This window comes from Copidosoma floridanum, unplaced genomic scaffold (genome assembly GCF_036245765.1).
Source record: "Copidosoma floridanum isolate Cflo_tuat_1 unplaced genomic scaffold, Cflo_Japanese_pri ptg000012l, whole genome shotgun sequence".
NCBI classification, from domain to species: Eukaryota; Metazoa; Arthropoda; class Insecta; order Hymenoptera; family Encyrtidae; genus Copidosoma; species Copidosoma floridanum.
Window position 1 is genome coordinate 3,559,376 of NW_028321889.1, and position 24,942 is coordinate 3,584,317.

General features: G+C 37.7%; 1 protein-coding gene across 2 annotated transcripts in view; it reads left to right on the forward strand.

Annotated features, from left to right (window-relative positions):
- Positions 1–24,942, forward strand: part of Meltrin (disintegrin and metalloproteinase domain-containing protein meltrin) — a 110,073-nt gene that overhangs the window by 75,496 nt on the left and 9,635 nt on the right. For both annotated transcript variants that reach the window (XM_089590623.1, XM_089590624.1), the window contains 5 exons: positions 1,693–1,784; positions 15,737–15,892; positions 18,578–18,767; positions 22,669–22,748; positions 23,782–23,949. In XM_089590623.1, the coding sequence (XP_089446749.1) occupies positions 1,693–1,784; positions 15,737–15,892; positions 18,578–18,767; positions 22,669–22,748; positions 23,782–23,949 (686 nt within the window). The remainder of the gene's footprint in view (positions 1–1,692; positions 1,785–15,736; positions 15,893–18,577; positions 18,768–22,668; positions 22,749–23,781; positions 23,950–24,942) is intronic.

Sequence of the window (24,942 nt, forward strand, 5' to 3'; positions counted from 1 at the left end):
GTTACTTGATTGCCATTCGAGCGGCAAAATTCGATTCCAATCTAAACGGATTTCACACACGGATTTCAAGAACCGTTGCGCGGTTTTCGATATCCAACGATTTTTCAAAGCCAGCTGCAGTTGGCAGCGATGTATCGTTGTGTACAAAAACGACTACACCATAAACCATGCTCGCCATCAATCAATCAGTTTTTTAATTTCCATCGCACGGCGTATGTTTGTCGATATTTTTTCATTCCTTGTTTTTCTTCGACCATACTTTTGTGAATATTTGAAAAAAAAAGGAAAAAACACATCACCATCGTCGACCCCCTGGCTTTTCGAATGGACAAAAATAGAAGCTCCCGTTTGTCGTGCAACCATGTATCCCCGTGAATTTTTTCACGTCAAAACATCACGTTCAACTCGAACGAAAGTCACATGATTTTTCAAATTCTGTTCGCCGCGAGCAAAATATGTTTGGCACGCAGAAGAGACGACAAGCGCGCTCGACATTTTCCATCATACCCTACCTCTCGAAATTGCAGTGACGAATTCCCGGGCTTCCGTCCCGCACCCACCCAATACATATACAGAGGCAAATAACATCGCCGTAACTTACACCACGTATATATTATACGCGTACACGCAATATTTCCAACCCTCCTACATTGTTGCAATATGTAGTTGCGCGTGGTAGGTGTGCGTGTGTGTGTGTATCTTTGCTTTTAGCGCGTTAATCAGCCAGTGACATCGTATCGCGTTGCGCGAACTACTTTACGGTGCGGACTCTTGTTCTCCAGGGGGGGGGGTGTGTTTTAAGTAAAAGGACTCTAATGCAATTTCCCCCGCGGGAAGAACATTGTTATCATTTTGTGCTGCCTTTGTTGGGACATTGCGCTCCGCGTGCTTAATGGAACGAAACGGACATTTAGGTGTATGTATAGTCGAGTTGCAGTTTTTGAGATTTTAATTGGTTCTTCGTTACAGTGAGGCAAAATTGTATCACATTTCGGGTTTAGTATGGCGCGGGTGGATGGTTTGATGAACAGTGCGATGTTTCGTTACCAATGGTAAAAAGGGAATTTTTTTATTTAGCACGTAGTTTTAGATGGGAATACAAACAGGCTGGTAAACTTTGGACTTGATTCTGTTGCCATTTTCAAAAAAACTCATCACGTGAATTAACAAAGTCACAATTCTTTGACACAGCCATTTCAATGCATGGACCATTTTTTTCAATAAAATTCAGGCATGTCAAAAATGAAAAATTTTTTCTTTTACCGTATAAAAATACACCCTCGTACACAACGCACGTATAGTCTTATTCTTCCAATAAAGTACTGTGTACAGTTCACTGAACTCAATGGGCTCGATGGAGTCGAGGGAAAAAAAAGAAAAAAAAAAAAAAAAATACAAAAATAAAGCGTTCGAACATTAAAAGCATTGAATAACTTTTCCAGCTCACAGGAGTACATCGCTTCTACGACGCTGTGAAGCGCGTACGTCTTCCTTTATTCACGCGTAGAGCATAAAAATGGCATAATTCAAGAACGCACGAGTTGCATTGCATTTGCCCATCAGCTCGAGTGAAAATTCTCCTCCCCTCGCACACCCATCCGACCTTACGATTCTCCCCCAACAGTATATCCAAAGAAAACGTACCACCGTACAGCCGTAATTTTTCATGTATTCTTCTTTTTCCGTTTGCAGGTCCGTCCCGAGACTTCAGCACACACGAGGTCGTCAGGCCAAGGACCTACCATGGCAGGAGCAAGCGACTGATCACCTCCACCAAAGAGGGCGTAAGTACCTACCACTTCGAAGTACTGGTCGTGGAATTTCCCATGAAAATATTACGTGATTTCCAATTGCACGTGGGATCCAAATGTTATCTGTGGTGAATCCACTTAGAAATCTCACGGATCATTTCGAGCAAACGATTTTTTTTTTTTTTTTTTTACCTCATTACATTTAGCTTGTTATAGAAAGTAAACAATTTTTGTGACAAAAAAAGACAATGTCTAGCATTTGATGAAGTAAATGGTTGAATGATACAAAAACTTGAAGTTTAGTCTTAGACGTAAAAAATTTCTAAAAATAAAGAAAAAAAAAACTTGAATGATTAGCAAGTTCTGCAATATAATGGCATGCCCCTGTTGTAAAGAACAAATTTACCAGTAAATTTATTACGCGCGTAAAATTGGTTTCTTTGTCTAAAACAGCAACTCAAAGTCCGATCGGCTTACGTGGCCGATCCTTTGCATTTTCGTCTTCTCGTTGGACCAGCGATCCTGGCAAGTTAGTCACTTACGGTGCGGTCATAGTAATATACCGATTATGTGCGCAGCAGGTATCAAAGTTGGCGAATTTTCCCTTCACCTTCAGCTGTGTGGCGCTCATTATTGTAGAGAGTTTGCCCACGTGAATATACAAACGAAAACTTTGGCAAAGAATTTTCTCCCTGTGTGCTCGCTCATGTTGACTCTTCGAGTCGGTTTTCTAACAAGGTGAATTTTTAACGATCTCGAGAAGAAGAAAAAACAAACAAAAGAACGAAAAAGTTGTTCTGCCGCTGCAAGAATCCGTCTAACGAGCACGTATACTTACATATTTTTTTCCCGGGTGAGAAATCACCGGGGCTCTTATCCTGTATTTCTAATGCCACCATTCCTATAGGGTTGTACACGAAATAACCCTTCACAGGCAGAATCCAATTTTCGTTGATTTTCACATGGAGAATAACGCTCACTTTAACAATACGGAATGAAGGGCTGACACAAATTAACGTAAGCGCAAGCCCTTGAGGAGCGTAATTTTTATTGAAAATCCAGCTATTGTGACATAACCTCAAAACCCGTCCACAAATAAGAGCCACACAAGGGCAGTGTTGTGTTGTATTTCGGAGGAAAGCGAGAAAGATGCGCTTTTTTCCCTGTGGTTTTATCCACGAGCTGCAACAACGTTTTCAATGCAAATACCACAACTGCTGCAGAACTCGCGCGCCTTTACATCATAAATATGGGTAAAAAAGTGTATGACTGTGGGCGTAGAGCTAACAGCGTTTTGAAAATCGAGGCTCCAAAAAAGTTCGCTCTGCCGCACGATTCTTCAAATTCCGTATTCTATGCGCAGAAAGCGTGTGCTGGCCGAGAAAGTCGAGCTGATCGTTTATCCTCTCTCTGTAGCGCTCTCGCGCTCTGACGCGATTTTGAATGAGTTACCGTAGGGATGATGAGGGTTTGTTTCTTTTTTTTTTTTTTTTTTGTTGCGCAAAGGATGTTTGCTTCTTGAACGTTTGTCAGGACCAACGAGGCGCCTTGGTGATTTTTGTAGATGAGCGAGAGTAGAATGGACCCTGATTTTGCAATGGTGAGCTATTCATCGAGTTTTGTAATCGTACTTTGGTGTACAGAACGGTAGTGTTTTTTTTTTTTTTTTTTATGGGAACGCTGATGTTTTGGTTGATGTTTGGCTGCAATCTTTCGTATGAAAATAAACAATCATCACAATTGTAACTCAAACTGCTTTTTCATTGATAATAAAGATAAACTCTAAAATTGGGATTCCCTCGTTATTTGGGAATAAACGAAAAAAGGTCAAACAAATTAAACTTATTTGAGATGTATAAGCCTTTTGGCGCTTACTTCTTTGTTTAAAAATTCAAGGGAAAAAGTAATCCAAATGAAAACTTTGTTAGTAAGAAAAGATTAAATAAATCTGCATGATACGCTCTCACTTGGTTCATCGGTCTACTTAATTAATTTTGATCAGTCGCAATGTGTAATTATATTACTTGAAATGGCTACTGATGAAACGTTTATCATGTTTTGAAATAATTTGAAAAGAAAGTATAATTTTCCTCAGTTTGAACAAAAGTTTTGCAATGATAGTATCGACTCTCATCATGTGTCACGAATTGTACATTCTCACACATAAAAAAATCTACCATTAAAACGCGTCAACTGAATAAAATACTTGTCAAATAAGAAGCCACTTTTTCAATGTAGGTACATTCAAGACTAAGGGTCAATATTCATCAAGTGTTTACTTCCATTAGAACCATTATGTGATTGAACCTAAAAGACGTGACAATAACTCAGTAAGGTAATGGCTCTTCCCGCTGGTTTGAGAGGCCCATGCAGAAAAAAAAAAAAAGAGTCATTCAAACTTTTTTTTTCCTTTAAAAAAGCAATAAAAGTTGATTGATGAGCGAAAGGCATCAAGAAAACAAAGAGAAAAAGATAGGGAAATGCAAATTGGCCCGATCGATAAAACATCGTTGGTATACGTATATACATATAGATACGGGAGGTCGTAAGGAGCAAAGTGCGGACTTTTCCTCTGATGGTTATTGGCTCTGGATTGCCCAAAGGCGTATCCAACCTACATGTATACAGTGTACAGAGAGAGACAAGGGAAAAGGAACAAATAGGAAAAATCGAGTTTGCGACGTATCGGAAATCTATATAGATCGGGTCTCCGTATACGTATACGTACATCTCGGAGTTCGATGTTCCGGTGTACACGGACGCGAAGAAGAACAACAGAGTGTATATAGTATATGACCGTCGGACGTAAATATACACACCCGCACGGTGCAACAGAGAAAAAAAAAACGGAAAACGAAAGGGGAGATGAAGAAAATATCGATCCCTCGTCCGTAAACGATTTTCCATATACCCATGCATGTGTATGTACGTATACTACAGACGATTTGGCTTGAGCTCCAGATATATTGTATTTGCCTCTTGGTTACTTGTATACATATATTCATGCGCAACGTCGACCTATAATGTAATCAGAGTGTGAAAAGCCGATGCCAAAACATTGGCTCACATGACAATGACGACAACGGCCGGTTGTCACTGACCCTATACCACTCGAGTCCGTGCACACATAAATATATATATGGGTCATTTCACGAAAACCTAAAAGGCATTTTTAAATTTTCGCAATAAGTATTTTTTTTAGAATTATTTGTGACTTCAATAACCAAGTGCCACTATCGTAATATTATTTTCGAGAGAGACTGACCGTATCAAAACTAAATGTATCATTTTTTATGATTTAAAGCTTACCGTTCATCAGAAAAGTTTTCTATGACGTTTCCATCAATTGGGAGATGGAAAATTTAATTTTTCGTTAAATGACCCGTGTGTCATAGTTACGTATACACGTGAGTATATATTTATTCACGCATAGATACACAGGACAAAGGGACATTAACGCGCGCAAATGTTGGCATTGATTTATGACACCGATTTTGGGAACGTAATAGACGCATGTGCAAAGGTATGTGCCTACGTGCGAACATGGTACGTGTATTTATGTTTGTAGAAGCAAATAGGGCATGTAACGATACGCTAACGATGTGGGCAAACGGATGGTTCTAGGCTGGTCTTTATTGAATGTGTGCACTTGTGACATTAACGAGAAAAGAGTCAAGTGTGGAAAACGGATCGAGGCCAAAATTTTGGACGGGTTCCTTTTTTTTCTAGTACACTTAAAAATAACAAAGACCCTTGTTGTGTTTAATTAAACAAGCCTCGGTTCAAATGATGATTATATCTAGTATCGTGTGTACACTTTTTTTTAAACGTATAAGCTTAGTCCAATGGTGAATATTTTTAATAATTTGTTATAAATACATCCATATAAATCGTTGGATGATGCGGGGAGACTCAAAATGGGATGGGGAAACGGGGGGGGGGTTGTTTGGGGAGGTGGGGGGGGGCTCGACCAAAATTTTGTTGGATTAATACGGAGAAATTAAATAAACTTTACAATCTTATTTTGTGGGGGGGCTAGTGAGGGGCTGTGGGGGGCTCATGGCCTGGACAACCTAAATATCTACATGATATTGGATGATATGCGTGAAACCTCATTGTATCATTTTAACGTATGTGTATCATGATAAAAAATATTCTCCACATACTTACACATTATATCGAGATGAAGATGAAAGCGCACTCTAAGTTTTAAATACGATTTCCAAAAAAAATAGGGGCTGAGGGAAACCACACGCCAAAATCCGATACGAGAGAGAGTGTCGTGTGTCGTTACCACCGCTAAAGCACAACAGACGCCGACAACTCTAAAGCGTTGCAAAGAACATATATGTATATGTATAATGTACAGCTGCATCGTTACGTGAAACAATGGCTTTCCGTCCCCGCTACTGTTGCTCTACCGCTGCAAAATATATTATAGAGTAGCTTGACAAAACATCTAGGATCCCTCTCTATCTCTTTCTGCGGTTTATCGAGTGACACGACACTCGAGCTCTTGGCCATTTATTCGAGAAAGTGCGTGTGTCGGCGGAATACGTATATAGAAAGCACTTTAGAGACGGAGAATACCACGGATAATATATATGTTGTATGTGGGTTACGGGGGTTACTGCACGCACGCGGGTCATATAGACAGCACCCGCATGCTGGGCGTGTATATTCTGCTGCTACACTGTGGTGGTTTTTTTTCTTCTGGTTTTCGTTTTTTTCCGTCTGATGGCTATATTTCAGGCGCAAAAAGAGAGTGCACGGTAGAGGGTTTTTGGGAGGATCGATAGATTTTTTTAACGGCGTGGTTTGTACATTGGTTGATTAAAATGTAGAGTTGAAGATGGAGCAATCGATAACGATTCGGGAAGATAATGAAAAATGGCATTTTTTTGATATGATGACAATTGTGCGGGTGGCGAGGGTATATTGTTGGGTTTTTAAAAACGCATTGTTTTCTCCTGGTTTTTAATATTTTGTGCTATTATGAAATTAGTGATTGTAAAGAAAAAAATGTTTAGTTCAAAAAAGGCAAGTAAGACAACTGGATGATGGATACTAATTTTTTTAAACGAGTAAAGGTGATTTTCGTCTCTTTTAGCGTTAGAATGACATTGTAAATGAAAAAACTTGGAGTACAAAAAAAAAGAGTTTCATTTACTTTTCACAACTTTTGCAATTAACACGTTATATTTCAAATGATTTTATTTTTTTCATTCGGTTCAGTTGTTTAACTTTAAAAAATGTGCAAACTGTACTTGTATGTACAAAAATTGTTTTTCAACTTCTTTTCGGAATAACCAACATCGGCCAAAATTTGAGCTCGATTGGATGTCAACTACTTTTGTTACCATGAAAATTCGATTGTACAAACACATGCTTCGCGCATGTAGATTTATCATCATCCAACATCTCTCGAAAATAACTCCGTATTTTTTTTTCTATTTTTTTCACAATAAATCCTCCCGAAAAACCATTTTATTCTTTGCGAAACAGAATCCCCTCTGTTTACCTCCGCCGAAACGCGCACACAAAAAACCATCCCCTAATATCCCATTACGAAAAAAAAAAAAAAAAAAAAAATCCGTCGTCCAGCGCAAACTAATCAGCGTCTACCTTCTATTCAACCCGTGCGTTGTCTGTTTAAAAAAAAGAGACCTAAATTTCAGAACACAGCAAAATCAGCTGCCATGCACACACGCTAGAGCACGTAAAACATATAAGTCAGAGCAGCAGAGTAGGCGACGGGCATTTTTCGCGCTGGCATTTCATATGCATGTGTGTGTGTACATGTACATGCAACAGCGGCTAAATCGTAAAGGCGGGGCAGTCGCGCCCGTCTGGCGCACAACAAAAGCCCTTTACTCGCCGTATATACATGCGTGCGCTGCTCTGCTGCCTTGTATATGTGTGTATATATAACGTGTGTATGCGTTACATGGCGGTGGCGGTGAACTTTCAAAGTTTGCAGGCTTGCACAGCAGCTCACACCTGCGTGGCTATATGCATGTGTGTGTGTGCCCACGTATAATAAACGCCACCCCTTTAGGCTCTTTTAACTTGTACAAATGCCCAAAGTCGCGGTTATACGTGTTTGTTTGGCTTTTTTTCCTTTTTAGAGGGGCAAAGGAGGATTATTATGTTCAGAGCAATTTTAAGAAGTGAAAAAGTCGGCCGTGGCAGAACAATGGGGGCGGGAGAAGGCTGCTTTTTGTCAAGGGGATTTATTGTTCATTTTTAATTCGATTTGTCAAAGATTGCAGGATGTACAATGAAAAAGAAAAAAAAAAATCAAACGAAGAATGCACGATTATTCATGGTAGAGGCATATCACGAGTGTCGTAATTTTTTTTTAAACAAAAACATACACGTTTGACCGCCAACGATAGTCAACTATTGAATGGTAATTAATTTCTGCAAACAATGAATTACTGAGTCATAAACTGCATGATGTGCTTGACTATTAATTTTGCATTCCTTGCATGACTGAAAATAGCTAGTCATTATAAAATGTACGATACTGCGATTTGATGTTGAACCGTATACAGGGACGTTATTTGTCGACAGTATATTGCTGAATAACGATATTTACCAATTTTCGCGAGGTAGTTCGTTATTTTAACGTTATGGCGAAATATTTCGATTACTGGGATGTATGCAAAGCTTCATTGAATCTAAATTCATTTGAAAACGATGTTAATGATGAATTTTATAAGATATTTTTAGGATTATCCAAAATACACTCCTAAAACTATGTCTTTTTTAAACTGTTTTTCATTACTGTAATAATGACAAAGACAATTTTTTAAAAGACATGTTTCCGTCATTTTAATGTAAAATACAATAAACAGTAAAAATACAACGAATAAATGTGCTTTTCCTTGTAGCAATTTTATACCAAACAAACTAATGTATGAATATTTAATCTTGAGTTATTTTAACTAAATTAATCATCATTGGATTTTATGTAAGATATTATATCGACAGAATAATGTATCATGAGGTTTTTAAAAAAATGATTTCAACATACAAACAAAACTGTTATCCAAATGAATGGAACAAAAAATTATGACATATTTTGTTCGATCCAAATAGTGTTTTCTTGGATGGATGAAAATAGGGTATCATTTTTGTGCACATCAAATATTCCACAAAGTGAGAATAATAATAATAACGAGAACAGCACCGTTGGTTATAACCAAGAGAGCCCCTCTGTACACAATACGTACAGACAATGAAGTTTCATTGCTATTTGGAGAACACCAGCCGACAGTCAGCATCAGTCAGTTTATATTATAACCGAGATCAAAACTAATTCGCGTTAGGTTATTATTATTGCGCTGGCTTTTCTGTGGTTTTTACGGATGTACGTGTGTACGTATTTTTTAAAGAAATGAATTGCCTGGAGCTCAATTATAAATGGAGTTTCCCTTTGCGCTGCAATACTCGGAAATGTGTTGGATCATTTTTTATTTCCTCAAATTAAACTTTTATTAATTCGTACCATCTATCAATTTCTTTTTTGTTTAAAAAAAGAACTTCTGCCTTGCAAAATTCACCATTTTAAAGCTAGTGCATACCTCCAAGAGAAAATTTACTGTCGTTTAAATTTGATATAAAACAAAAATACAAAAACAATTTTTCTTCAAACTTTTTCAATTTTCGGAGTACTCTTTGAGCATGGTATTTTTCACAAACATTTTTATCTTAACCTAAAAAATTCTGAGCCTTGGAAATAAAACATTGTTACACGTGCAGTTTGTTATTTGTTTCGGTAGGTAAAATTAAAAAAAAAAAGTTAAATTTGGGAAGCAGTAACCATCGGAAAATTAGAAAAAAAACCTTATTCCCTCGCGTATCCCCTTCCAGAAACCCCCTAACCCATACTCATCACTAGTTCCATCGAAAAAAGTTTGGCAAACTCATGTGCCTACCTACTCTTGCTTGATTCTCAGTCTCCATTAATAACACCTCGATGAAAATTTCGACACGAGGACGTTGAGTAATACGTTACCCGGGACGAACGGGCGAAATTAATAGTTGGAGGGCGCATTATCTAAACGAGGTTAGAAGTCAGATACCGATAACTTGCCCTCCTCCTCCCGCCTCCCCTTTTCTGCTCTCGACGAGAGATGCGGGATCGTTAATCAAAATCAGAGCTATAGTTGGGCATGTCTATACGTATGATTTTAACGTATCACAGACGCGCGTACTGTGCATCTACAAGGAAAACGTCTATAGACAAGCGCGTAACCTTGGCACCGTCTTGTTAAAACCATCACATATAACACGTGGCTTCTTTTACTAGTGAGCTCTCGAACCGGTCGACTTTTTTTTTTTTTTTTTTTTCCTGTAACAAAGTATACGCGACACGTTCGGTCCATCACAAGAACAAATATCGAGGGAGACCAAACCTGTATTGGGAAATCAGCTAAACAGTCGAAAAGTAGCCCAAAAGAGGCCTCGGGACCATCGATTAATCCACATTTCTCGGGAGCAACGATTCCCGTACACACACACACACACACACACGTTTACTCGAGAGGCATATCAATCAACCCACCCCCGCCTCCATTCTGACCCTCTAGAAATTCGCTCTTCTCTTCTCGCGCGCTACGTACAGTGTGTACGTACATATAGGTATGCTTCATCAATCTCCTGGCAGTAACAGTAGTGGCACAACCGTTGGAGACCACTATACGCCATTTCACCACTCTGTGTGCCCTGTAACGTATACAGCAGCACGCAACTCAAACTACGTGTACAGGTATATGTATACGAATGTATTTGCAGTTTCCCAGGAGAACCCCCAACACAAAACTGCACTAGCGAAATTCATCAAAGTCGTGCAGGAAATCGAAGTCCTGTATATATACATATAATATATGTGTGTGCCCACATTCGCATTTTTATCTCCTTCTGCGGAAATTATATTGGATGTGTGTGTGTGTGTGCAGTGCTATCGTTCTCGAGAGATTCTTCCCCACTTCGTCCTTCCTCACATGCTGTCAAGGACGCGTCTGGCAATCGGCCATGTTTTCCCTTCCCACCCCCGCCCCCCCCCCCCGCCCTCACCCATATTCCACTCGACTTTGCGCTTGAGTGTGCGATGAATACTAGCTGTTTCTTCTTTTCCACCCGTCACCCCCACCCCCTCATCCTCCTATGCCCCTGTAGGATGCTCGCAATGCTTGCACGTATCTAGAATCCGATATGTTTACCGATTTATCGAACGCGTGTGTGTTTATGTGTGTATTTTTAAGGTGAGTTACAGAGAGATACGTATGGAATATGATACGTAATGACCCGAGTTCAAGGAAATCAGTTTTTAATTTTATTGGGTATGATTTCAACTTTTTTTCTATCCATAGTGAAGTTGCACTTCATTGGCTAAATAACTCCATCTCACATCTGTTTTAAAGATTTCCCCTATTACTGGTGTATAGCGTTATTAGTAAACGGTTCGACGTCCAAGGAATAAAGCTCATATGTAACGTAATTTATCATGGGCTCGCGTCCACGGAAAAAACCCCTTTGAATTTTATTGGGTTTGATTTTAACTCGTTTTGTATCCGTAGTGAAGTTTCACTTCATAGAATAATAATTGGGTTTATTTAACGTTGTAAGAGTTTGAAACTCGCGTAAAAATCAATGTTTTATTTTTTAACTCCATCCCACACATAGGTTTTTGTGATTGTTCCTGTTACTGGTATTACTAAACAATTCCACATCCAAGGAAAAATACAACTGTACCGAATTTTATAAAATTTTCACGATGTGTCTACGTAAGTGAACCACAGCCCATTGCGCAAGCCTTTACCAACTAGTTAAGTTTCAAATAAAAGTGGCGGAGCCCAGCATATGTATACACTGAATTCAATTTTCAGAGCTGAAAATAAAATTGATTTCCTGCAGATTGTGGTGTAGAATCTCCTTCCCCCCCCCTGCACCACATACCCTCTCTCGGAAGTAATAAAAAAGCGGGTCTCCTGCCAAAAGTCAGGCTGCGTTCGTATTTCATACGGGCACGCGACCGAAATTCTAAATTCAAATCGGACGAAGAGGAGCTACCGCTGCAGTCGGTCGGTTGGCCGGTGCTGAGCTTCCGGTCCGCCTGTCCGAGAGCTGAATTGTTATGGGCCGCGCAGGATGGAGTGTACGTTTGCCCCCCCTACCTCCTCTCCTCATCTTTTTTTTACCAGTAATCGAATGTCCGCTCTGTACCTTCGTTTCCCCTCGATTTTGGATAAATCCTTTCTTTCAGGATCGGATCCTCCATCTCCATACCAGCATCACAAAAATTTAAACAATCTGAGCGTTAATATTATAGACATAACTAATGATCCCCATTTTCTTGAAATTAAGGTTTCCCAATGTGGTGTTTCGGTATCAAACGGATAATAAAGAAATGTCCTGTCAAGCATAGATGGCATTTTCAGGTGGACAATTTTTTTTTTAATGGTTTTTATGGCAGTTATTATATAAATCTGTAGAAATCTGTACCTTGGCTCGGATCGACCGTCCAGAGAGCAACCCCTACCGCGCGATCCTGGAGTCGAGTCCAGCCAAGGAAAATTCAGACAAAAGTTTGTGACACGTTATTACACCCCTGGTATACAAGACATCTGACAATATCACCGAAGCCGATTTTTTTTTTTGTAAGACGTTTTACCTAACTCATGCATATGCATGCGTGGTTTTAACAGCTGAAGGAGCGCCAATTTGCAAACGCCACATGCTACCGTACCTAATAAAAAATACGGCACGCGCTCAAAAGAGAGCACCTGCCACGCGGTATTGCAACAACTCGTATACCTGTATTATAGAGTCAGTGGCGCTTCGTTTTCATTTTTCATTACACGCGGCACAGCTGTACAGGTAATACCCGCATAAGATTCACCGAGTGCACATACTGGCGTCCTCATTACCAATATTGGGGAAGGTGACTCGCTTTTGGCGCCCGAGGCCTATTTTCGCGTCTTTTCATCGTAACACCCTCTTTTGTCTTTTCTGCAACTCAACACCCCCGTACATTACATCCATGGTATTTTATCAACACCCGTGGGCGAAGAAAGGAAAGGAAGGGGCAATATGATGAGTTTTCACTTAATACCTGCACCTTTGATTTCATCCCGGAAGTGCGCGCCTCTAAATTAATTACTCAGGATCTCGAAAGGACAAACGGCGGCGGGAGGGACAAGGGGTGGGTGGAAAATTGCGCTGGTGCTGCAACTCTAATTAGGTTAAGCCCCTGCAGCGTGAGTTATGCGGTGAGGGCCGTGAAACTGAAGCCACCGCTGCTATGGCTTTTGTTGTATTTGCGCGTACACGTATTTATATATAATACACGTATCTTCAGATGAAGCGAAAATTAATGTACACATTTGTAGCTTCCGAAACAGTTATTAGGGGGTTCGCGTTGCAGTTACGGTGAAATCTTTGCTCTGACTTTGCCACGGGTGCCCGCGTGGAGGGCGTTTTCGTGTGATGTAATTTATACGTGTCGTGTAGTACCAACGTGATGGGATTATTTTACAACCTAGATTTTTGTTTAAACTATGATATACAATTTTTTGTTCCCAAAATGTATCGCGTTGCTCGTGCTGGGAATGTTTTTCTTCTCTTGAACTCACGATATGATGGGGCAAACATTTTACAGTTTTATATTCTTAAAGGGCAAAGTTGATAGTCAAGTGCTTTCATCGTGCATATGTACGGGTATGTATAAAAAATATATAAATATACGGGCGACAAATGCTTCCGAATATGATTTTGGTCGAGCAGAACCATCAAGGGTAAAAGTCACGCGAGTATATGAATGGCAATCACCTGGGGAAGGTCCGAAATATCGACAGTGCACTTCAATTTCACAGTGCAGTGGAGATGGAGAGTCAAAGTGAACCGCCTCGCGCTGAAATAAAGAGCAGTCGCTGTTATCGAAATCAAACGTCGCTGGAACGAACATTCGAAATTTCACTACGAGAATGTGAGGTGCACCGTCTATGTCCCGGACCTCATTCCCCCCCCCCCCCGTATTTGTACACATTATGCGTGGATACAAAAAAATTTTAAGTATAGGTTATTACGTAACGAGTGGGCAAAGTCGATATAACATATGTACAATACATCGTTAGAATTGTCTTGTAGTTCTACTGGTGGACCAACAAGTTTTATTTGGGAATTGTTCACTCGAGTTTTTGAAACGATTTCAAATAATCTCGGCGTGATCGTTAAATTCGATGCAATGCGAGGACAAGCTATATTTTGCAAATAGAATAAATTCATCGCCATTAAAGTGTTGCATTACCTCACTATACAACTTGCCTCAAGAGCTCCGAAAGCGACAAAAAAAAAAAAAAGGCAGCAGTAGCCGGTCACCCTTTCTCTCATTAAATATTCAGCTTAGCGCGAATAAAGTGTACATTTACTTCTCGCTGCGCTCGGTCGTGAGCGAATTTTTCATCGTACATATAGGCAACAAACTAAATTTTGCTTAAAGCTCGTGCGTAGTTTGAAAAAAAAAAAAAAATCTTTGTAAATTTCAATAACCGCGTCTCCAAAATACCAAGTTGCCCACTGGATATGTATAATCTTGAAAATTTAACAAATAGGACTTTGTACTTGCTTCTCGTCTTCTCGCGCTCATCTTCTCTCATCCTCAGCCTCTGTGTGTGTCTTCAATTAACAAAAAAACACACAAACATCCATCCTTTTGTCAGGAAATTCGGATGCAACAGATAATTAGTCAACTCATCTTCTACCCTCGAGCACTTGGCCATGGCAGTGGTGGACAATGGTTTCTTTGTTTTGGCCTTCTCTTTTTTAGGCCTCTACGTAAATGTTCATTCACCCTCATCTGGACTTGATTACCTAAACGCCGAAATTAAATTAACTCCTCTTCGTCTATACGTATAAGATATATTATGTTTCCTCTCTGTCGTTAACATAAAGAACAAAGGTACACTGCAAGTAGAAAAAATTTAGACCTGATGACATAAATATAGAAGATAGAGATTTACAACGGACAATGCTCTCGGTGGTTGTGTAGTAACTCTATACTTAAAGCTGTCTTTTTTCTCTTAATACTTGCCGGTAAAGTTTCAAAAACGTTGTTTTTCGCGATTGTAAATTTTTTTTCTTTTTTTTTTTTTAATTTTCACTATTTGATGCTTCATTATCTTGCGCAATTCGACAGTATGGTTTTTCGAATGTTTAATTAACGATAACATCGATTGGGGTCATTGTTGTCCATACTCGACGCGTTTTTTTTTTTTTGTTTTTTTTATCCATCCTTCAAAGCGATCGCATTACAATTGCAACGTACATCGCATGTAATCCATGCTCGAGAGTCAAAGCCAAAATGTGTACTAATGGATGGTAGGAAATTAATTTGTTCGCAAAAACGAGACGTCCGATAAATTTTGGCCATCGAGATCGCACGGATTAACAAAACTAGCCTTACCCCCGGGGGTGTATAATTTCCCCTTTGCGCTAAAATCAATCGTATACCTCTCCGTTGAATTAATCACGTTTACGTACGCGCATCAGAGAATACTTCAACAAGCGTATGTATACCTATATACCTTACTTTGCCAAAGTGTAGCATAATACACGAGTTTCGTATATCGCGTGTCCAAACCCCGTATTCTGTTTGACAAAAGCTTCGAATCGTTATCACCCGTTCGATACTAATCTGCTCCAATATATGCATAATGGCGTGAAAATTTTCAACCGACCAACCGTCGGGGCTTAGGAACGATTATTCGGTTGATTCGGCTGAAACGAGTTTGCGCGCATTAAATCAACGTCACAGTGGCCGCACATCAATGCAATTATACTGCCCTCTCATCCCCGCGGACACCAACTATAGGGACTTGGGTCCGAATAGCGCGTAGTTGTGAATATACGATTGTAAAAGTAACGAGTGACTATAAATGGGGTGTATTGTAAAAAAAAGTGTTGATTTTGGTTTTCAGGACACCGAGCACGCGGCCGAGCTCAGAGTGGCTCTGGAGTTGAACGGCGAGATGCGCGTCCTTGAGCTGAGGCTCAACACGGATCTCGTTCCCTACGGGTACAAGGAGAGACATCAGCACCGCGGCGACTTCGAGACCAACGTACCGGACAAAGTGGTGAGTTCGGCTGTACTTTACTCTTTTTCAACTTTTCCCTTTTTTTTCTGTTTATTTTTTTCGCGTCCAAGTTGTACGTGAAAAGTGGATCACGTCCATTGAAATACAAGTATATGTAATTTAATTTTTTTTATCATTGATACAACTAACGACTAGCCGTGCCGCAAAAAGTTTACATCAGGGTAAATTTAATGAATTTGAGATTGATGCAAAAAAGAAACCACGGGATGTATCATCGATTTCGTTTTCTAATGAAACATTTTTTTAAGAAGTGATCCATAGCACAGTGTGCACATTAAAAATCGAAAACTGACACGTCCATCTCGCGTTTATAACAAAAAACAAATTTTTAATAAAGCTGTGGAAGAATAAATACGTTTAAAATTGTTCTCTCAGCAAACGAATTTCAATTGAACCCACATGTTCTACCAACGATACGTGGGAACGTAATATTCTTTTTTAACGCTCAGAGCACAATCGACGGGCCGGTTCATATTAAAAGTATAATAATACAATAGAAAGCGAGTTTCGAATTTGTCGGTATATCACACAGTCTGCGTCGTCACAGGCCCGTTATTTCGAACAAAAAAGAGCGTAGGCACGGAAATAACGGCCTAATTTGAATCTTTCTCTTTTATCACTAATATCGTCCGGTCATCATCATCCGCTGTAATTTGAAAAATAATAGTACAGAAAGGGCAAATGGAAAAGTTAGTACGTTAAAACAGAAGTGCCGATTGAAATTCGAAAAATAGAAAACGACGTTCCATCCGCCTTTACGTTTGAATACACGTGCAGCAGATCTACAACAATAGCCATACGTGCATTGCATGGGGAGATAAAAAAGCTTGTAAAAAAGCGATAGTAAAAACACATTAACTATAGAAACGAATAAACTCTATCTCTCTGATATCGCTCTCTGCAAAAGAGAGAGGAAACACTGGAAAGGTCGTTATACTCTCTCTTTGCCACTGTCCACTCTGTATAAACCTACGTGCGGTTCAGTCAATTGGACATATCAGGAACACGCGTTTAACCAGCGTACACACACATACGATAAATATACAACAGGAGTGAACGTACGCGTGTCCTGATATATATTCGTAATTGCCATCAGCAATGGGCGTTATAGAGCAAACGAACGCGGGTGGTGCTTGCGTGTGGAGGTATACACACGTCCCCAGGAAATCTCGGTGCTGACCATACTCTCGAAATAACCGCCAATTTGTGACTGTATTGTGTAATGGTTGTTGCAAGCGTGACATCGGCGCGGTTGGACAATCAGGCATCGGGTGTGTGTGTGTGTGTGTTTGTGTGCGTGTGTACTTTTGGTTAATACACAGCATATTGTACAATAGTTGTCAATTATTGTACTTTGATGTTACATTTACGGTTCGATTGGGTATTATAGTTTATTGATTTGAGAAGTATATATGTATATTAATAACAATAACAATAACAATAATAATAACGATTACAATAACAATGATATTAATAAGTCTATTCAGATCTAATAATAATAATAATAATAATAATAATAAATAATAAATCTAACATCTAGTTCTGATTGGGATCGAATTCAATACATATAACTTAACTTTATAATATGATAGTTATCAATAATATGCATTTTATCAAAGAAAAAATTTACTAGTACAGTAAAATTTCATAGTTTAATGTAAAAAAAAAAAAATAGTTTTTTTTTCCGTATAACTTTATAACTTGGTATTTTAAGGACTTTCTGAATCAAAGTTTAACCTTTAAAGTAAAAGTTTACATTTGTTTGAACGCCTAGTAACGTAATGAATAGCAGGTTGAATGTACTTTGTGTGTCAGTAGCTTTCTTATTCAAAGTACAGTTAGAAATTTTTTGCATTATTAAATAAGCATGATGTTTGTTACCTTTTGCTTTAAAATAATCACTCTTAAAAGCAAAAAAAATTTTTATATATTTTTAAAAATATCGAATGTTCAGTAGACACTAGACTTGAGTTACATATTTTTTAAATAAAGAACATCACATAATATTATTTTTCGCTCTGATGATAAACGTAACAATCGAGCTTTAAATCTAAAATTATTATTTTTTTGTTTTTTTCATAAACTAACCCGTTTATTTTTTGTTCGTTGTACACTACACTATTTTGTACAAAAATGTGTCTGCAAATACATATAAATAAAATAACGGCATTATCCCACGGCTACACGTATACTATGCGCTGTGTACTGTTAATTACTATCGTTCCTTGCATGCACGTTTGAACGAAAGAGTAATAAAAAGGAATTAGAATTTATCTCTCTAAAATAACTGGAGTGAAATAAAAATCGATGGGTTTTGCAATGTACACATCTGTCTCCGGTCTTTTTTTTTTTTTTTTTTTTTTTTTTTTTCTTTTTTTACGGTATTTTAGTCTTATTTTTACTTCTTCATCGCGGATAAATTCGTTTGGTTTTATTTTTCGACGAAGCCTCTCGTATGCGGTAAACACAATTATCGATCGTGGTTGTGTAGTGGACACTTGTTGCTCCCATCTATAACAGTTACTTTAAGCGAAAAACGTATTAAATGTTTGAAGAAAAAAAATCTGTTGCCGAGAATCACGTTAAAAAATTCTCGCGCCTTTTTTTTTCAAAGTTTGTACGCGTGAAAATTTTTTTTATCAATTTTCCTCTTCATTTTTACAGGAATTGTGTCACTACAGGGGCAGCGTCCAGGGCCTTCCGGGCTCATGGGTGGCACTGTCGACGTGCCACGGGCTCAGTGGAGTAATATTCGACGGTGAAAATCACCATTATATTCATCCCGAGACGGAGTCCCTGGATTCACGGCATTACCTCTACAAGCACACCGATCTTGTGACTAATCATACGTGCGGTGAGTTATAATATTTTTTTTTTTTTATCAGACGCGTGCGCACAAGCTTGTTTTTTCTTTGCGTCTTTCTTTTGTTTTATAAAACTATCATAACAGCGTCACAGATTATTTCCTTTCAAATGTAAAACCTTTGCGAGTAATAAACTTAAATTTAGTTTTATGCCATCACACACGACTTGAAACTATTTTAACAGTTTCAATCAAGGTGAGAAATAAAATTTGTTTACAAAAATTAATTATCCTTTCCATAAGGTTTTATAGTCAAAGTAATATTTTTTTGCGTGATTATATACCTATCTTCACCCTGATTACACCTACAAAAAAATTAAATAGAAATTTTTTTCAACCCCCCTATTTATAATAAAAATACTCTTTGTTTTCCTTATTAATCCTCATCAATAATATTTCGTTTTTGTTTAACTTGACAAGTAAACTAATCAACTCGAAAATCAACAAAAATAAAAATTTTCCTCAAAAATACCCATTTTAACACTCCACAAATAGCTTTACTCACTTGAAGAGTATAAAAAAAGTAAATATCAATTTATTTCATTCGATACCACAACATGATCGTTCAGAACAAAGATAATCCTCCAATCAACAAAATCAGCTTCCCGACTCCCCCATTCGCTCGCAAAACCCGTAGCCCGCTCGTCTTTCCAACTTCATTTCCCTACCGCCGCATAGGCATTCCATTTAAATACCCCTCCAGCTGAAAATCACCTCTGTAATCCTCTTTGAATTCCATCTCCATTCCGTCACAGTGGCCAAAAAAAAAAAAAAAAAAAAAGGAACAAAGACCAGTACGCCGAATGAAGCCTTACGCAATATCGCGCTCCTTTCGCGCTGCACAGGCCGCTAATTCGATTCCCAACACTGCACGCAATCCGCTTTACTCCCCGTTTTCATTCCCTAGCTGCAACGAGGAAGAGGAGTTGAACTTGCTCTCTCTCTCGCTCCGATGTGATAAAAAAAAAAAAAAAAAAAAAAGATGCAAGGCCGTGCTCTTGCCCTTTTGCGACGACGCACCGGTCTTTACCTTATTGGGTGGTACAGTACCCCCCCCCCCTAGAGCCTGTTTTCTCTCACGCGATCATGGGAGTTTTATAGGAGTTTCTCTGGAAGGAGGGGTTCAATTCGGCTCAATCGACACAAAAACGTGAAATTTTTTTTTTTTTTGTAAACGTATTTTTCTTTTTTCATTCAAACCAAAAAATGACCAAGACAGAGCAGGTTGAATTTCGGGAGTGATAAGCTTTATTTTTGATCAATTTTTTACATCCAATCCAATCCAATACACATTTTCTGATTACCCACTTGCCGAACCTAATAGATTTTTTCACGAGAAATTCCAATTCGTATAGAAATGGGTAGTTTCAAGTTGGCGCATTCACGAGAGATCGATGAATATGTGACGTTTCAAATTGGAGTACTGCCGTTTATACATGTAGGTACACGAATTCAGCCGAACTGGGTTCCCTTATTTTCTCTCTTCTCAGCACCTCGAGCGTAGAAATCGTCGGGCGGCAATTGACCTTTTTATAATGGCGAAAGTTTACTCGGCAGCACATTGCTGTACTCTCGACTCTGGGTATTGAAACTTTGACCTTTTACTGTACCTGCTATTCGAAATGGGCTGTTTGGAATTTTTTTTTTTTTTTTTTTTTTCAATTGGGTGCTAATTTTAGGTGTTATGGAATTTTATAAATTGACAAGTAGGGGAGCTAAGGGCTAGTTTTAACAGGGGTAAATATTAACAAACAAGTTTTCGAACAAGTTTTACTAGTGTAAAAAGTAAGCTTTATGATAAATATTTTTCGCTTGATTTAATTTATACATTGTGCCGCACAAGCTCATCACAGTACATTTCCTGACAGACAATGCAGCGGCTACGTATATGTATTTAAATTTATTATTGTTAAATTACGTAAAAAATTGACTTTGTAAAATTTTTGATTTCATGTAAATGATTTGTTACTTTACAAATTTTTGTTTTGTATATAGTTGCGGTATAGATTTAGTTTAAAATTTTTTTTTTCCTTTTTCAATAAATGGAATTTATGTTAAGTATGAACCCTATGTTGAGGGGCTAGTTCTTACAGGGCGCGTTGCACCATATTAAAAACTAATCAAGTTAAGAATCCTTATAATTTATACCTGTTCTTTATGATTTTACATATTTTTTGTCATAAAATATTATAATTATAAGTCAAAAATAACAATAACTTGGGCACAAAATAGTATGCTTTGTAGAAATGAAATTAAAAATGACATTGTTCATGTGCAAAATTAATTTTGTTTTGAGATGAGACATTTTTCAAATTCAGCAGTGGCATAATTGGGTTTTCCATTCAACCTGATTCCACCGACGGTATTGTAAGGAGCAAGCTGATGTTTCGCGATTCAATTAATAACCAATCCATCATGCAGTATGCTTATGCATATACATTCTTTTCATTAAAATTCAATCAACAGTGCTATGGTATCAATACGGATATTTCGAAACTTAATTTCCCATTTTTCAGTACAGTTGTAAAAAACAATTATACTTTCCGTGCTTTTTTTTTAAATTGACGTCGTCAACCTTTTATGTTAATAAAGGCAAGAAACTCCTAAAAATTTAATTATTGTTATAAATATTAAATTTGTGATTTTTTCGTAGAAATTTTTTGTAAAAACGATATAAATAACACCAGTATCATTACACATTGGGCGTATTTTATCAACGTAATACTGAAATTTCAGAGACTCGTGTCCCGTAATTTTAAAACACCATAGCCATTTCAAAATACATTATATACTTAAATGTACAAAAACGAAAATCATGTGTACAATAACTTTGTGCGTAAAATCACTTTGCAATACCGAGCATTTGCCCCGATAAAAGAGCCCACGGAGCGCAAACAGCACGCCCATGCATATCCTTTGTATAGCCACATAGTTGTAAATCGACCACACACGCGTGCCAGAACGTATACAAACCGCCAAAAGAAGTAAATCTCATCCGCCCCGCGAATTAAAAAATTCAATCCCCCCGAAACCCCCTACATCGCCTCGTGACAGTTCAAAGAAGAAGAAGCTTTCGAAAAATAGGATAAAGAAAGGAGGGGGGGAGGAGGATACACAGACCATCCACCCTGCAAGTATCTCTTCCCTACTTTTTTGCGGAACTAATCTTATCCGGCCATACACTCGCCCACAGCCCGAAGGCGAAGAAAGAAACTCCGCTGGCCAGGAGTTTCGGACGCCCCCCTTTTTTTCTTTGAACGGCCCCCCGCCTGTATCTTCTTTTATCAGGTGGAGTGGGGGGAGGTATTTGTTCTATTTTTTTTTTTTTTTTTTTAAACCTCTTTGTCGGGGTGTGTTTTTTGGCAATAGAGCGGTATCTTCTGTACTGTCTTCTTCCCCTTCGTTGAGCTTCTTTTCTCTCCATCGAGTCTCTCGCGAGAGTGAAAAGCAAAACATTTATGTCGAATAAGTGTCTTCGCTGCAGTGAGGGACTCGCGAGCAATGAAAGAAAAATGCGAGAATTACAACCTTTTTTTGTCTTATTCATCCTTATATATAATATGTATGCACACCAAGTGTTTTTGTTTTTCAGTCAAATAGGTCTTTTCACATTTGATTTCAACGGGAAATCGATGGGTGTTGGTACTTATAGGGATAACCGAATTTCTTTAAAAAAAAAGTAAAAATCACAGAATCGTCAAAATGTCCCTGCATGACCGAATGTCACCAGTTTACAGTGACAGCGTTGTAATGTTTATTTCCCTCGGTATATGCACCTATAAACATTCACGGAATTGTTTATTGTTTAGTGGCAAACGCGACGTCCTGGATGTTGAAGTTAAAAAGAACGGAAGCGTCGAAATAACGAATTTTAAATTAAATTTTATTGCAGGTTACAAAGGAACGCCGCGCAAAGTCACGGAGAAGTTTGCCGCCGTGGATGGTAGCAATAAACTCGACGGATTCTCGAGGGTAAGTGAGACAATGGTCGCTCGAACGAGCAAAGAAACTTCAATCGACGACATCAAACTAACGTCGTTTCTGTTTCGTTTTTTTTTTTTTCTTTGTATAAAAATTGCACTTTGCTGTTGCTATCACGCCAAGAAGACTTTTTTAAAAGCAATTACTTTAGAATGAAATTTTTTTTTGAAAATATAAATTTTGTTTTAAAGATTTTTTATTTGTTTAAACTGTTAATAACAAACATTATTTTCAAATCAAAGTGCATTTTCAGGAAAAAAATTTATTTTAAAGAATTTGAGCCAATGTTGAAATACTTTGAGACCAAATGGTTCACTTTTATAAAATATAATTTATTATTTTGTCTAAAAGATATTTTCTTGAACATAGTATTATTATTATAAGTACAATGGAAAAAAATTACATTTAAAAATGTACCCATGCCAAAGACTCTTGATTATGAACAAACAAGGTGTCTATTATTTTCCAAATTTTAATTGTTTTTTAAAATCGTTAAAAATCTCATGATATTTAAACAAGAAATCAAAGTGCATCTGATCTCACGTATTGATTTAACCTTTATTCAGGTTTTATAATTGAAATTTTTATTTAAAGCAACAATAAAGAGAATTCAGTCAATGTATGTTTAAAAAATAAAATTTGTGAAGTACGGATACCCAAATATTAAAAAATTTATTGGAAAGTACGCAACAGCTTGGGTAAACTCAACAATTTTTATCTGAAACGATTAACGTAAAAAAAACATTTACGTTAATTTAAGACAACTTCAAGCGTACCAAGATGTTTCACTTTCCGTATCTTACAGCTTTCCTACATTAATTTTTTATTAAAAATTTAATATTCAACAAAACTCGTGAAACGTTTCATAATAATACCTTTATTGATCTGATGCATTTTGCAGATGAGTAAATAAACTTGGATTCACATAAACTTAAAAAAATTTCTCATTCATTTTCTTTACCCACAAAAAAAGAGCATCCCATTCAGAACACCGTTTCTATAAATTCATGAAAAATCCCAACAGCGCAAGAAACGAGCAGTCGAGGAGATACGCGGCCCCTACAACGCAAACTGGCAATCGCGATACGTCGAACTGGCTCTGGTGATCGACAAAAATGAGTACGTGGCCTTAGGAGAAAATCTCACCCGAGTCTACCACCATTGCAAAGACATCGCCAACATCATCAATGCTGTAAGTAACTCCTTTTCCTCGAGAGCGAGATTTTTTTTTTTTTTTTTTTTTTTTTGCGACGACACAGTGTGTAAATACATATAAGGACGCACTTGGCTTGACGAGTTCGTCGACTTAGTTTTTTGCTCTGCGTGTATGTATACTTGCACTTGCGTGCAGTGTCTTCTGTCCGATTTCGGTTCTTGCAGACGAGAGCGAAGCTTGCGCGTGAGTTGGTTGAGACTGTAACATTGTACGTTGTAAGGTCATTGGCCCAAACATTGTGCTTGTTTCGTTAGTATTGTTATTTTTTTTTTTAACTATAATTTTGTATTTATACAATTATTTTTCCATTTTACGGTGATTATGGTAACTTTTCAAATTTTTGACGTCAAATTAACTGCTCTCAAATTAGTGCACGAACAGTATTATAAAAATGTACCTATCATTTACAGTTTACGGTTTGAAAATGAATTTAATTTTGCATACATTCTTAGAACCGGTCTTTATGTCGTTAGAGATGAAAAAAATTGCGGTCAATGTAAAAAATTTAAATAACAATTAAAAAAATTTTTTTAATGATTTTTTCTACCAATATTAAATGGATTTTACGATTACATGGAAGCAAGTCATTAAACATCACTCGATTTCTGTTGAAATTGAAAAACTTCAACTGGAGCAGTATTTAATTAATTTCAGACATTGACATTTTTCAATTCTTCTGACAACTCTCTTATTTTCAAACACTTTGGTGAAATTTTTTTGCAAGTTACATTTTCTTTCCAATAGCTCTTGAACTGAACTACAGAAGTAAACTACAGCAAAAAATTTTTGTAATGAAAAAACTAACCAGTTTTAGAAAATTATAAAACGCTCCAAAAAGTGTATGACTCATTCGCTTTTTAGATACAATTGTTTTATTGATGACGTGACCAAATGACTAAATTCAAAAGTTGTAAAAAAAATTAACAAGTAGATGATTCGGAAAAACTTTTTTCCGATTAGGTATTAGCA